This window comes from Egretta garzetta, unplaced genomic scaffold (genome assembly GCF_000687185.1).
Source record: "Egretta garzetta isolate BGI_Z169 unplaced genomic scaffold, ASM68718v1 scaffold326, whole genome shotgun sequence".
NCBI lineage: Eukaryota > Metazoa > Chordata > Aves > Pelecaniformes > Ardeidae > Egretta > Egretta garzetta.
The window spans coordinates 643,509-658,176 of NW_009260026.1; the positions used below are offsets into that span (position 1 = coordinate 643,509).

General features: G+C 48.1%; 2 protein-coding genes across 2 annotated transcripts in view; one reads left to right on the forward strand and one right to left on the reverse strand.

The window, feature by feature from the left end:
- Positions 1-6,138, reverse strand: part of EN1 (engrailed homeobox 1) — a 57,875-nt gene extending 51,737 nt beyond the window's left edge. The window contains exons 1-2 of the mRNA XM_009640817.2: positions 6,132-6,138; positions 4,472-4,545 (exon numbers count right to left, since the gene is read on the reverse strand). Coding sequence (XP_009639112.1) covers positions 4,472-4,545; positions 6,132-6,138 — 81 coding nt within the window. The remainder of the gene's footprint in view (positions 1-4,471; positions 4,546-6,131) is intronic.
- A 3,003-nt stretch (positions 6,139-9,141) lies between these two features.
- The window catches only part of MARCO (macrophage receptor with collagenous structure), a 9,698-nt gene continuing 4,171 nt past the window's right edge, over positions 9,142-14,668 (forward strand). Inside the window, exons 1-8 of the mRNA XM_035896324.1 lie at positions 9,142-9,256; positions 10,326-10,427; positions 10,816-11,046; positions 11,466-11,501; positions 12,809-12,853; positions 13,185-13,292; positions 14,229-14,336; positions 14,440-14,484. Of these exons, the coding sequence (XP_035752217.1) occupies positions 9,142-9,256; positions 10,326-10,427; positions 10,816-11,046; positions 11,466-11,501; positions 12,809-12,853; positions 13,185-13,292; positions 14,229-14,336; positions 14,440-14,484 (790 nt within the window). The remainder of the gene's footprint in view (positions 9,257-10,325; positions 10,428-10,815; positions 11,047-11,465; positions 11,502-12,808; positions 12,854-13,184; positions 13,293-14,228; positions 14,337-14,439; positions 14,485-14,668) is intronic.

Genomic DNA, 14,668 nt, shown 5'->3' on the forward strand with positions numbered 1-14,668 from the left:
CACCCAAGTCTCTATGTAGAATTGAGATCACCCCTGGATCTTATTCATCAAATATCTGGCCCTTAGCTGGTTGAGGGAACGAATGCTGAGATGACATTCGGAAACTTGAGCTCATTTCTACTTTGATCATTTTTTTCCTTAATGATGTGAGCAACTGGACTGTCTTTCTCCATATAAAAGAACACCTTCCTTTAGCTTGCTCTGACGGACTAACATATAATGCATTTATTTCTGGCACACACATTTATTGGCATGTTGACATCTTTTTTAATATTCTTCCCACCTCAGGCCACTCCATCAATCCACAGTCCTTAAGCAGAGACTTTTAAATGCACCACAAAAGAGAAGTCAGGTTATTTTTTTTTTCTTTACCTAAAGCAGGGCCATTTCTCCCAGGTTTCCTTAGCCCTATACAAAGGTTCATGCCAAGCCAATCTGAATTCCCTTTGAAAACTCAAACTGAGTTTAATGGGAAAAGTATGATTTCATAAGCAGATCTGTGCAAGACTGATGTTGTGCAGACAAAATCCTGTAATGATTAACATGTGGCACCTTGGTCCAATTCTCTCAGCTATGCACTTACATCGCAGTGAAGCTGCGATGGTGCAATTTAATTAAAGAAATTAGGGTAGCCAGAAACCCGCTGCAATTGTCACATGCTTTATTAACACCAGGAACTCCAATTTCTCACAATGCCTTTCTAATATTTTTGGTGAGGAGAGAGTCTTGAAGCCTCATCCCGAAGTCTCTGCAAATCCCTTTCAGATGTGGTTGGGAAGGGAGCGGGAGCCAGGCTGCTGGCTCAGCGTCCCACCAGTTGGGCTGACCTCCCTTATCAATCCTCACCCAGCCCAGCGCTGGCAAGCACGCTGAGCCCCACGCATGCGCCCGGCCCCCTGATTTCAGCCCCCAAACATGGGTGAGGGGCCAGCCAGGGCTCCTGCTAGAGCCTCACCGAGAAGGAAGGGGCATCTGAAGCACCGGTCATGTACTTTGGTGGCTCCAATGTTGTTGAGAAGGTGTCTTTGAGGAGCACGAAGGAGGGCTTTGGGGATCACCACAGCTCCAGGGGTCTTCTAGCCAATGTCCTCCAGCTCTCCTGTCCCATTGATCGTAATGGCAGGCACCGGAACGCTCTGCATCGGCACCGAGACTGCAGATCCTCTCGTGGCTTTCCCCGGTCCTGTCTGAACCGAAGCATCTCCCAAAAGCTGCCGTTTGACACCTGCACCCTCTGAGTGAGGCCCTGAATCTGTACACACCTTGGGAAGGTCAAACAACCTGCAGCACGGACATTTTCAGCAGCTCAGCTCATTCAAACACAACGGTGAATGTAAATTAGTGGCTTCCATGTAGAATTTCTTGATGCCATCGAGAGTGCTGTATTGAATTAAAGATATCTGACTCATTAATAAAGGCAAATAATGACAAGTGGATCTTATTATTTTATTGGGCTAGAGTTAAATATTTGACCGATAATGAAAACCTATTTCTAACTGATTTCTCCCTTTCCTCCTCAGTCTGTTTCTTTTAAAGTACATATACATGTGTGGTTTCGGTGTTTGGTTTTGCTTAAATTGTGCCTCCTGCCAGGTTCCCTGGTGGTTAGGACAGATGGAATTTATTAAGAACCGTACCTTTTTTATTTCAGTGGTTACCATCTCTGTATTAAACAACCCTTCAACGGTACTTGGTTACTCTTTGCTCTACCACCAATGCCCACCACCATTGCCATAGGCACCTATCTTCCCAGACAACATGTAGGGGAGACGGAGCAGCTGTGGCACCCAAAGCCCTTTTGTTTCTCTCAAAACTCTGCTCAAACACCCTGTGAGAATGGCAGTACTCCTGAATTAATGGTGTCAAAGGTTCCAACCACTCTGCCCAAGACTTTTGGGTCTTTAACTCTTACATAAATGTGAGAATCCTGGAGACCTGCTACTTCCAGTTACTTTGTCATTGCCAGTGTAGCAGGAAGAAGGGAATTCCCAGCCAGTTCCCAAAAGAAGCTGTGTGTTGATTACGGAAAGAGGCACAAAATCCTGATGGTCAGTACAAAAGATTTTATTTTTTTTTTCCTAGAAAGGCTTGCTCACGCCTCAGCCAAGTTAGCCACTGGCAAGATCTGAGCATCGTGTACTTCCCCAGGCATTGGGACACTTGCACCCAGTTTTGTAGAAGGAAGAAAAGCGTGCAAAGAAAAAGTAATTTGCTTTGCTCTTCTGATCCCAGTTTAAGTCAGTCCTGCTGCTGGCATTAGTTTTGCAAGATGCTCAGAGGATAATGTCAAATCAGGGCTTTGCTTTTGTTTCTGCGTGGGAAAGAAGCAACGATGACACTTGCATGGTAGCCAATGTGAATTATGAGGAGGGCCAACCTGCTGCTGGCACGTGAGAAGGCAAGTCCAAATGGTTCCCAAACACCCCAGTTCTAACACATCACCCGTGATACAGGGCAAGCCCCACCAGTGGCCCCAGACACACCAACCCATTCCCAGTGCTGCAGGACTGACAGGCTGAGCCAGCAACACCCACTGTGCCCGTCCTCTCCCAGCCCATCCCTCTCCCGCCACTTTGATGAGGGCCCCTGCTCTGCCCCAATAGATGCTTCACCCTGCGCTCGCAACCCCTCCCAGGTTTCTTGTTGCCTTTCCTCAGGATACATCCTGAGGGAAACACCTTCATGCTGAGAAATACCGGAGAATCCAAAGAATGAATTAAGAATCAGTTATCGCCGCTAAAGACGATAATGGAGAAGCGACAATCAGTTATTGGCCCTAATTAAAGGAAAACAACCCATACTGACCTAAAGGCGAGACTGGTGGGGAGCAATGAACCGATTGCAAACTGGCTGTGGTTTCTTACAGGTGCCTTTATTGCCTTGGAGGATGGCAATAAAGCTCCCAGTAAAGGCGCCTCCTTTTCTGTCGCTTTTTCCCCCATGTGCTGATGCTGGGGGTTTCACACTCAAGCTTATCATTTCCCAGAAGGAGATTGAGCAAGCTCAGCCCCGTGTGGCTGTCACTGGCAAGCAGGAAAGTCACCAAAAGGGAATTGAGGTTTTTTGCAGAGCCGTGCTGAGCAGGCGGGAGCGGCGCGGTCGTGTCAGCACCCAGAGAAGCTGCACAGGAGGACGGCAAAGGGACGTGAGAAAAGAGGACAGGTGATGAAGGAAGGAAATTCAAGGGAAAATCCATGACTTTGGGTCTCTGAAACACTCAGTGTCACCGTAGCAATTACAGGAGATGATTGGAACAGCCAGGGCTGGTTGCTGCTCTCTAGGGACAGCAGAAAACCAAGAGGCAGGGGAGTCTGAAGCATTTTCAGGGGCTGAGCTTTAATGCTTAGCACTGCACACGTTTTACAGGACAGTTGCTTTGAGTTAATTCTGTATGGACTGCTGTCAGTGATGGTTTCAAGGCTGTGTATATAGCTGCTCACACACATGTTTGCTCTCCACATTCATTGAATAAGGGGCATGGGGTGGTTACAGGTTAATGGATTTTCAAGCTGAAGTGTTTGCCAGTAGCATTCAGGACATGGAAATTTGGGCCAGAAACCTTATCAGAGACAAACCATCCTGCGGCTTCCTTCAGTGGAAGTCCAAGTATTAACTCCTTAATTTGTTTACCCTGAGATAAATCCAGAGTAATGCATTGATGTGCAGGCAATTAATTGGGATGTGCCCCAGTGCAAGGACAATATTCAATACTAAACCTCTTCCAGAATGTCCTGAACAATCTTCTGACTACCTACCTAGCTTAATATCTAAAACCACAGTGACACTGAACCTCACATAATCCCAGAGATTTTCCTGAAAAAAGAGCTGAGTGCAGATTAAGGACCTTCTTGGCTGGCTGGGTTGGTTGTGGGGCACACACCTGGGCAAAGGGGACCAGAACAGCTCTTGCAGCATCATTTGACATGGCTGATAGCTGCTTAGCAAATCTAAAATGATCTTGGGATCTTAAAAGCCCAAAAAGTGGGGACATGGCTACACTGTGAGCTGTGCTTAGAGAAGTCTTTTTGGCTCTATTGAAAGTGTGGGACAAACCAAAGGATCCCAGCAAAGAGGACCATTAGGGAGCAGCTGATCTCTCCCTACAGCACTGAGCTGCTTCATGCAGACCAAGCCCCAGGAGATCCTCCCTTCAGCTGTAATTGCACTGTTTATAGTAGGCCATTAAAAGATCTAACCCATCCTTCGTGTGGCTGTTTTTTGCATGTCTCATTATCCCTCCTGTTTCTAAGATGGTTCGGAATACATCCAATCTCTGGGATTAGTTCTTATTTGAATAGGGGATGACTGCCTTCGAGGTGAGGAGCAAGACACTGCACGGGGTCCCTGAAAACAGAGTTGCCTGTCAGGAGTGGCTGCTTTGCAGAACGTGTTTTTTGGCTTTGAGGGTGGCCTTCTTAGCCAAGCCTGACTATTTCACCATGCTGTGGAGGCTGCCCTGGTATTAATTCACCTCAAAGAGCAGGTTGAAGTCATTAAAATATTTTGCAGGTGGTTCCTTGAATTCATGGTGCAGCTGGATCCAGCCTAAAGGAGGGGGGAAAAAAAGGAGGAGAAGAGGCAAGTACTGATGAAACACAAATTAATGTAGCTCATAGAAGGGAAAGGAAATCTGGTTTCAATCTCTACAACAAAGCCAAGCAACACATCAAGCTAGAAAGGAGAAATGTCAGCCAGGCAGCACCGGGGATTTTATTGCTTTAGCACAAGCACTTCTCTGTGGTCCCAAGAGTGCCCAGGTGCTACCGCAGCAGCTGGACCACCTGAGCATGGCTCTGGGCATGCAGGGACATGGGGGGCTTCACAACAAGGCTCCTGCTTCCATATGGGTCCAGGCTCAACCTTTGTTTTAATGCCCTGGCACAAATCACATTTAGATCTTGCGTGTTGGCTTCAGCCTCTCTTCTGCATGGAAACTCTCCAGGTACCACATCATTTCTTTCCCTTAGAGCCAGATCCACTTTTTTTTTCAGGGGGTTCTGACCAGGGCTGAACCCAAGGAGTGAGTGGGACACTGACAGGGGAGACCCCAGACCTGGTGCCTCCATGAGCTGCTAGTGGGCAGATCACTCACAACCTGTTTTGGCACCCCCTGAATACAGCAGTGCCTCTCAGTGTCCATGGGCATCAAAGCCCTTGGTCCTTCCTTGGGGAGAACAAGGCATTTTAGCATAAACAGCTTCATACTGGAGAGCTGTACTGGGTCTGACTGGGATGGAGGTAGCATTCTCCGCAGCAGCCCGTATGGTGTTGTCCTTTGGATTTGTGGCTAAACCAGTGTTGGTCACACAGCAATGTTTTGGCTATGGGTGAATGTGATTGCACAGTGTCAAGGCTGTGAGTAGGCTGGGGAGCGGGGGGGAAGATGCTGGGAGGGGACACAGCGGGCAAGCGACCCAAACAGACCACGGGGATATTCTACATCATATGACATTGAGCTAGGCAATAAAAGTTCAGGGAAAGAAGGAGGAAGGGAAGATATTTGTGGCTAGGACCTTTGTCAGCGCAAACAACCATCATGCATTCTGAGGCCCTGCTTCCCACGAAGTGGCTGCCTATCTGCCTGCCAATAGGAAGTAGAGAATAAATTCCTCTTTCTGCTTTGCTTGCAGGTGCAGCTTTTGATTTCCCTATTAAGCTCTCACCATATCAACCCGTGAGTCTTCTCACCTTCCTTCTGTTTTCTCCCCATCCTTTGGGAGAGGGGACTGAGTGAGCAGCTGGGTGGGTTGATGGCCAGGGTCGATCCACCACAAGAGCTGTGTCAAAATTCACCAACCTTGTTCATTCCAAAAAGAGAAAAAGACTGGAAAATCAGGTAAAATAGGACAAAAACCCCAAGCTAGTTTATCAACAAACCTACCACTGCAGAGGCAATTTGACAGCTTTGTAACGTGTATCTAGGGCTGTGTCCCAGGTCAAACCATGGTTACTTGTTTCTGTCAGAGAGCAGTGTGGTCTGTGGGCAGGATTACTTTTGGGTTTTTTTGAATCCCACCTGCAGATACATGAGTGCAGGCATAAGGAGTAGACTGTCGCTTCTTCTGGCTGCCACTCGCACTTCAAGTCTAGAGGGAACGACAGAAATGGTGGAGGTTGCTGCCCTGGCTTACCCGACATGGGGCCTGTTTGTGCCGTCACTTCTCCTCTTCCCTGTCCTTGGAGGGGCACCAAAGCCCCCTGAATTCTGCCCATTTGTGCCTAAGACAGTCTGCAATCAAACAGATGAGTCTGGAAAAATTACCGTATTGTAGATAAATGGAGAAACAACTCTGAGCTAGGATATCTTCTCACCTCAGAAAAAAAACTTTAAAAGTGTAGTTGTTTCAGGATAAATGCTTGTCCTGAGGAAGCTAACATCTTCCCATGCTTTCTGGCAGTATCACTGCTGGGAAGCACTGTGTTTAGCTAATGCCAGGTTGGAGTTTGGCATTATGTCTCTTCACTCTGCCATGAGCTTTTGGTGGTGGCAAATGCCTGTTGCTGACAACAGTGGTGAAAGATGAGAAAGGTATCAGGGTGAAATGAGAGCATGAGGAGGACCTTCTGCCCAGCACAAGGAAGGAAAGGGCTGGGATGAGCTAAAAGATTTTGGGCTCTTCCTGGAGATGCTGGCAGAGCATTTCAGGGGAGGCAGGAAGAGCAGGGAGAGGAGCCAGGGCTTCCTAGCAGACAGCCTGGAGGGTGAAGCTGATGGCCCAGCAGATGTGCCCCATAATGTACTGGAAACTGCTATTCTATTCATATTATGCTATTAATAATGCCATTATTTCAGCAAACCCTCAATGTAAGGAGACTGAACTGAATCAGCAGTTTCTTTTTTTTTTTTTTTCCTTCCCGATTCAGTAACCCCGATTGCACAATCGGAGTCAATCTATTGCTGCAGTCAGTGATGGTGCAGTGAAAAATGAAAGACAGCAGAAAGCAGGGTGAGGATGGCGGCAGCGAGTGCACGCAAATGCTGAGCAAGCATGTCGGTACGTGGTCTCCGACGTCCGTGGCGTGGCCGAGACCTCTGGCGCCACGTACACAGAGAAATCTGCCGCTTGTTTGCAGAGGTTGACATCCAGATGGAGACCCATCATGACGCTCCCAGGCAGCCAGATGCTCACCTGACTGATGGGAATGTGGCAGCACACAGAGCTCCATAGGGCTGCACCAGCTGGAAATAAGGGGAGAATTAAGTTTGACGAGCTGGGTAGGCAACTGCAGCTGGTGGGCAAAGTTGGGCGGGATCATGACTTTGCTATTGACCTTCCCAAAACAGCTAAGTGGAGAATTGGACTTTGAACCCTAGAGCAATGCAGATCGGGACTGACAAAACTGAGGGTCTCTACTCCTCCTTTTGCACCGGTGCCACCTGGGCCATTGAGAATGGCATGGCCACAGCACGACCATGACAAGTGGGAAAACATACTCCTGAACTTCTTTCTCAGGAAAGGAGGGCACAAAGATCTCATTGCACCTTGTGCTTTTTAGGAGGGCTTTTGAAAACTACAGCTGCCAGCTTCTTTTTAATACTTTTGAAGTAAAATGGATTTGCCTAGAAGTGTTGTTAGAAGTCTTTCTACTGTAAATCTGCTCTCTGCATGCATCCGAATCACATCCATCCCTATAAACATTCACTTGGCAATACAAGCCCAGCTCATCATCTGTCCCAGCAAGAGTAGATGGCTTCAGGCTTGCTCAGAGTGGTCAGCTGAACCATCCAAACCATTAGAAGTGGGCTGGATACGAGCCCTTACCCCAGTGGGGAGGCGATGCCATGAAGGGAGAGAGTGCACAGGTAGGTACTATGGCTCAGCTGATTAGTGGTAACCTCTCGAGCCCCCCTAATTCAAGGGGATATCTGAGCCTTTCGCAGCGAAGAAAATTATCCCACTTCCTGTGCAGTGTGTAGCAGAATGTATGATACAGGAGGACTCCTCTTCCTCCCTGCTGGTGCCAAACCAGGTCACAGCTGCACAAGCATGTTTGAAAAGAGAACGCAGAAGTGGATTTAAAAATCCCCACATATTTTTAGTTTGAGCCTTTAAGAGATCTGTCTGTCTGGTGCAGAATGGAGGGCTTCATTGCGCACTGGGCTGTCAGGGTGTGGATTTCCAGCCTCATGTCTACCTGAAGCTTACGCCACACTTTTTTCCCATGGCCACGCAAAGTGGTGAGGACTCAGCAACCCCACAGATGAGCACGGACCTGCAGCCCAGGAGAGGACCGTGTGATGGGGACTTCCCTGAGCCTCAGAATGGGCATCACGTGGCGGCAGCAGCGTGGATGCAGAGGGCTCTGCCCGGCACCTACCAACGGCTCTTGCCTGTGGGCTTGGGTGAGTCGCTTCACTTTGCAAAATCAAAATCAACCCCAGCACAAACAGACATGCCAAAGCGCCAAATGCCAGGGTGAGGTCTGCAGGGGTGAGTTTTACAGGATGAGAGCAAAGAAGTGGTGAGGTGGTAGGAATTGTGTCCGTGGGTGTGGAAGATGGGTCAGGGAGGAAGCAGGGGCTGGAGAGAGCCTTGGGAAGGAGGCTGCAATTACAGACTATTGCATGCCAAACCCATTTGGGCTTCAGCATCCCCCATCCCGTCATCATTCGCTTGTCTTCACAAATCCTCCTGATTCTTTCCCTCCTTGCACTTCAGTCATGTGCCATCACTAAGTTGTCACCTTGGTGCAAGCTAATGTGGTTTTCACAACCACGCCATGCTTCACTTTCTCTCCCAGGGGATGGATCTCCAAGCTAACATTGAACCTGGGATCTTCTTGGCTGCTCGAGGAGGTTTACTTGTCTTAAGAGCAAAACGGCCACCTCATGCCCAGCTCTGCTAAAGTTCAGGAATGTTGAATAACTCAGGGTTGAACCTCTTGCACGACCCTGCCCTAGGCTCTGTGGACACAGTGTCCGCAAGTGAGTGCACAAGAACAGCTGAACCTCTGAGCTGTGGGATTTTTTGAGGAACTGTTCAAATTACCACATCAGAGTTCTCACAAGTCTATAAAAACTGACCAGACAGGAAAAGCGTATCAGAAAGCATATCAAATCAGGAGGCAGATAGGAAGTCCCTTCAGTTCTTTATTGTCCATAATCTGACAAGGCTTTAGGTTAGCCACAAGAAATTTGTCATGAAAATTAACGACAAACAGGGGGAAGATGGAAATTTGAGTGATATGAACACTTTCAGTATTTCAGACAAGATTGGGTTTGCCTCAGCTGCTACCACAACCTTTCAGATAAGTGGTAAGGTTTCTTTTTATTAAATGGATTGATATGGATTTTATCTGGTCTAGGAAGAAAGCAGCACATAAAAATGAAATATTATATTTATACTGCATATTAAATGCTTTTTACAGTGATTTTGTTACTAAATCAACTGACCATTTAAAAAGATAAGTATGAGAAAGTGTCCTTTCTACCCAAAAGCTGATGCTGAGCATCAGAAAAAATTAGTTCTTTTCCTGTTTTAGAAAATGCCTAATTTCACTGAGTAAAACTTTCATGTCTTAATAGTTAAGATACTGAAATCGCCAGATCCAATAAAAAATGTAAGTTTATGAATTTTTAGCTGAATATAAATACTTCATTGCTGACTAAACCATTCTATTGTAAAACTAATTAAATCATTGTTCTCTTTTAAAACTTAAGACTTTAAACTCCTGATTACATTGCTTTGAAAAAAAAATCAATTAAGAGTAACTTACTGAATGCCTGAAATAGTTATTAATGCTTCTGAAATACTTTTTTTCTCCCTAAAGGCCCAAATTTGACAGAGCAGTTTATTTCTTTTCCACTTGCTGGTGACAATTTGTTTTAAATGTTACGACTTGTTTTCATTTGTTCTGCAGTTCAGTTTATTATTGATTTTTCATTTGTTTCGATGATGTGTACATGCATCACTGTTGGAATCGCATGTATGCACCGCTCTGGATGGAGAGGGCATGTGCAGCCCTCTTTGACTGCCAGCCTGGGACAACTAAAAGCGATGGCAACAGGGAGTTTACTGATGCAGAAAGGGGCGAGCTACCGCATTCATACTGTTACAGGCTGGATTAAGTCTTGGTGGAAGTGAGCTGGTTAAACTGGCTGAGGAAAAGACAGCCAAGTGAACTGCAGTGCAAAGCCCGGGTGAGAGGAAGGCAGCCTGCCTTGCCTGCGGGACCTGGCAGTCTCGCAGAGGGACCTTGCTGCTCCCCGTCGCTGGAAAGCGCTGCTCATTTATTGTGGCCAAGCCTGAAATGGCTGGAAGCAAGCAGAATTTGTGGCAGGAGAGATGTGAGAGGATGTCTACCCTACTTCTGTTGGTTTTTAGAGCCTCGAAGCCAAAAAAAGCCATCCACATGCTGTGTTTGGGCTGCCCTCAGCATCTACCTGCTGCTGCTGACGATCGGCCAGGGGCTGCTGATGTACAAAGGTAACGCTGCAACCTTACCGCGGGCTTGACATCAAAAGGCAGCTTTCCTGGAGTCTCTGGGGGACACGGGTGAGCGGGGATGAGCACGCAGATAGGAAACCTCTGAGGGAGCACAGACGCGGCTCCGCACGCTGCCAAGTCAAAGCAGCTGCTGAAGGAAACCATTCCCCCACCCCATGTATGTTCTCTGCATTTGCAAAAGCACTCCTGGCTGCACTCCTGGCTGCAGCAAGGGCCGGTATATGAAAACCACCTCCCTGGGTCAAACAGTGGTGGTGTTTAACCCTGGGTGTCCTCCATGGGTGCCGAGGAGCTGCTCTGCTGTACAGGCATTTCCTAGCTGGATCAGGCAGGGAACACTCACCACATGGGCCTTTTGTTTCCTCAGTGTTTAAGATGCAGAAAGAGATATCGAAATTTCAAGAACAAAATACCTCCTATACAGAAGAGATTCTGGAAAGCTCCTTTGCCAGCAAACTGCTTTTGGAGAAAAACTCTATAGAGCAGCACATGGGGCATGAAGAAAACTGGAAGAGAAGCTTAGAAGAGGAAATCACCATAATTAAAAGCAGCAATGCAAACCTGATGATGATGATGAACAATATCACCCTGCTTGCAGGTACGGCTCCATTTCTCCATGCTGGCTGCACAGTGGGGAGAGCTGGTTCCTCTGCACCACTGGCAAAGCTGGGCCAAAAACCTAGTTCAGATGAACAAATAACTAGGGCAAGATTTGGTCTCCCTGTCAGTGATGCCCCAGTGCCCAGGGTTGGACACTGGCTCCAGATGCCTTGGCTGGGGAGCTGGACACACCTGGAGAAGCTGGAGCGCAGCCCTGTGCAGCCCCCCCAGATCCCTCTGCAGCTGCGCATGTGGCTCCGGGTTGCGCTCCCCTCCTGTAACTTGCAGACTTGGGCTCTGAGTGCCCTCCGCAAGGGTGCTGTCTTCAGCCCAGACCTCAAGCCTATCAACCCCATACCAGTATGTTCCTCACTGAGTGCTGACTACTGAAAAATATCCATCAAATATTTCTTTCAGGGCCTCCTGGACGCAAAGGAGAACGTGGTGCACCAGGTATGTTGGTAAATGAGCTGTAAGCAACTTTTCCTCTTTTCCTCTTTCTCTTTTTTCCCATAAGAGACCTGAAGTGAGGATTTGGGGTTTCAGTCTCTAGACCCAGATCCTACCCAATGTGCAGACACCCTGGCCACGAGGAGACCTGCTGCACCTTTTGACTGATCCCCTGGGAGCCTCACCTTGTCTGAGTGCTCCCACAGAGGTCAGTGACCACCACAGAGGAGCATTTTGGTTCTGCCTCCTCACTGCTACCCCACCAGACAAGCTCAGGGGTGATGGAGGAACCGTACCTGGTCATTATCTACAATAACCATCCCAAATCTCTATATGAGACAAGAGAGGACCGGGGGGGGGGGGGGGGACTAGTGGATAGCTGGGCTTTCTGCCCCAGGCATAGCAAGTCCTGCTGTCCAACTCACTCCAGGACAACTCAAGGAGACGTCCCCAGTCCCTGCTCTGTAGAGCCACGACTAGTGGATAGCTGGGCTTTCTGCCCCAGGCATAGCAAGTCCTGCTGTCCAACTCACTCCAGGACAACTCAAGGAGACGTCCCCAGTCCCTGCTCTGTAGAGCCCCAGCTGAAGAGTGTGTGTAACAAACAGTGACAGATATGGGACCTTGCCCACCCTGTCCCTGGGGAAACGACCGCACAGAATCAGGAATGAGCTGGGTGCAAGTGTTCCCTTCCACAGCCACACGCAAGATGCTGCCCTGGGTACCTGGGGTTTTGGGGCAGGACTACACCAGCGAGTACTGATCTGATATTGGCTCCGCTTTAAGCAGAGGTGGGACTAGGCAATGTCCAGAGAAACCAGAGTTTCTATGATTCTATGATGATGATCTAAGATACAACCCTTGTTAGGTCACGTCTGTATCTCATCCACCCCTAGTTCTTGGCTACACTGATGAGCTTTTCGGGGAAAAAAAAAATTAATACATTTTTAAAAAATCATATTTTCATATCTTCCTGGCTGCACTTGCAACATCGAAAGAGCACCTCCCGCCAAGCACCGTTATTACACATCAGAGCCCAATAGTTCGGTGCATTTTCAGGAAAGATCTCCCCAAAGGTCCCCGCGAGCTGGCTTGGCTGGAGGACAGCTGGCCCTTGCCCAGACACGCACTCAGCTGAGCTCCACAGACCTTACTCAAGCAGTTGTGCTGGTCCCTGCCAGCTGAAGATTGGCCTCAGTGGTGACCAAAGGTGCATGCACAAAGGATGATTAAAAAATTCATCTGTTCTTTTCAGCCATTACCGCAAATAGATGATGTGTGTCAGCTGATATATGTATTTTACATCTCAGGGCTACAGGGACCACCAGGGACAAAGGGAGACAGAGGAATCCAAGGTAAGGCTTTTCTGACACCTGAACTACTTCTGTGGATGAACATAAAGTGGCTTTATGGATGATTTTATGTGCAATCTTGTCCTCAGTCAAGGTGTTAGTCAGTAGGAATGTCATTGGAGTTGAAGGAAATAAGCCTATATAAAACTAATGTGAACAAAAGCAAAACTTAGCTGGAAAAAAAATCTTACTTCAAAAGTCAATGTGCACTGGTCATGGTGGGCCAGTCCCCCACTGCCACTGGCACCACTCTCAAGTAGATGGAGAGCGGAGTTTGGCTCATGCCCACAGCTGAGCTGTGTGGCCTGCTGCTGGCATTGAAAAAACCTTGCAGGCTTGCATGGACTGCAGGGTGAGAAGGGGAGCAAAGGAGATCCTGGACCTGCTGGCCCAAGTGGTGATCCAGGAGTAAAAGGACAAAAAGGAGAGATGGGACTTGCAGGTAAGACTTGTCACTAAGATCCTCCCAAGTATTCCTGTTTAAACTCATTCTACTTAAAACACCAGAAGAAGTTGTCATACTTTATGTAAGCCTGACTTTTATACACCTTAAGTAGAAGAGTTATGTGCCGTGTTTCTCCCATGTAAGGTGGGCATCTCCCAGATAGCTGTTATTCAGTCGTCTCACATGGGCTGCACCCAGAGATGAAAGGCTGAAAGTAGGATAGCAAAAGAAAGCAGATGTGTGTGGTGCAGACCAGGGAGGACAGTTGGGCATGTTGATTAGAACTTCCTAGGTCTTCCATCAGATCCCACATGCTCCAGCGTGCTCATTAGCACAAGTTGCTCCAGAAGAGAAAAGTGAAAGTAGGCGGAATACCAAAAGGTGAGGACTTTGGGATAAATCTGGAGCACAAAGATGAAGGAGATGTCAGTCTTTAAATGAGGCACTTGAAGTAATTCATCTCTTCTGGAGCATGCTGATCACCTGTTCAGAGAAGAGAAGGCTAAGGGGAGATGTGGCAATTCCCTGGAAGTACAGGAGTGGAATACGCTGTCCTCCATCTCCACTGTGGCTAGCAGAAGGGAAGGGTTCAGGCTGCAATAAGCGACATTTAGCTAGAGAAGAAAACAAGTGGTAGGGATAGTTTGGGGAATAGATTGGGGATGTGTCATGGCACCACTGCAAGTCTTTAACAGCAGGTCAGGCGTCTGGCCAGACAGCATGGCAGAACCGGGGGTGGCTCAGGCAGACTCTTGAGGTCCCACCCATCCCTGGACTCCTACAGCTTCTTGTGAATGCCACTGAATGGTAAATGCTGGTGTGAGGCCAAACTCTGCTACTGGTACAGCTAGGCAGAGTTTGCTCCGCTGGCTGCAGAGACAATGGATCTGGGTTTTTTTTTGAATTTGTATGCGTGTCTGTGCTGTTTGATAGGTCTCCAAGGACAGAAAGGTGAAATGGGCAAGAAGGGAGACACTGGGCTACGTGGACCCATGGGTCCTCAGGGACAGCAGGGAGTCCCAGGACTGCAGGGTTTCAATGGTAAGTGCAGAGGATGCAGCGCAACCCACTGGCAGCACATGTGTGCCATAGCTGAAGTGTTTGGCTAAGCCTCGTTAGCGCTGATGCTAGGGTGTTGTTACAGGTAGTACGGGGGAGCCTGGACGCCCTGGGCAGAAAGGAGAGGCAGGTAAGCAGTACGGAAGGTGCAGTTTCTTCTAGAGATATGAGACCGACCTCTTTAGATGGTGCTTCATGACAAGGAAAACTGCAGCCAGGCTAGATCCCAGAATGGGTAAGAGATGATGATTATTAGATGAAGAAACCATGCCAGCATTGTGCAAACCCATCCCAGAGCCTTGGCTGTCTCATCT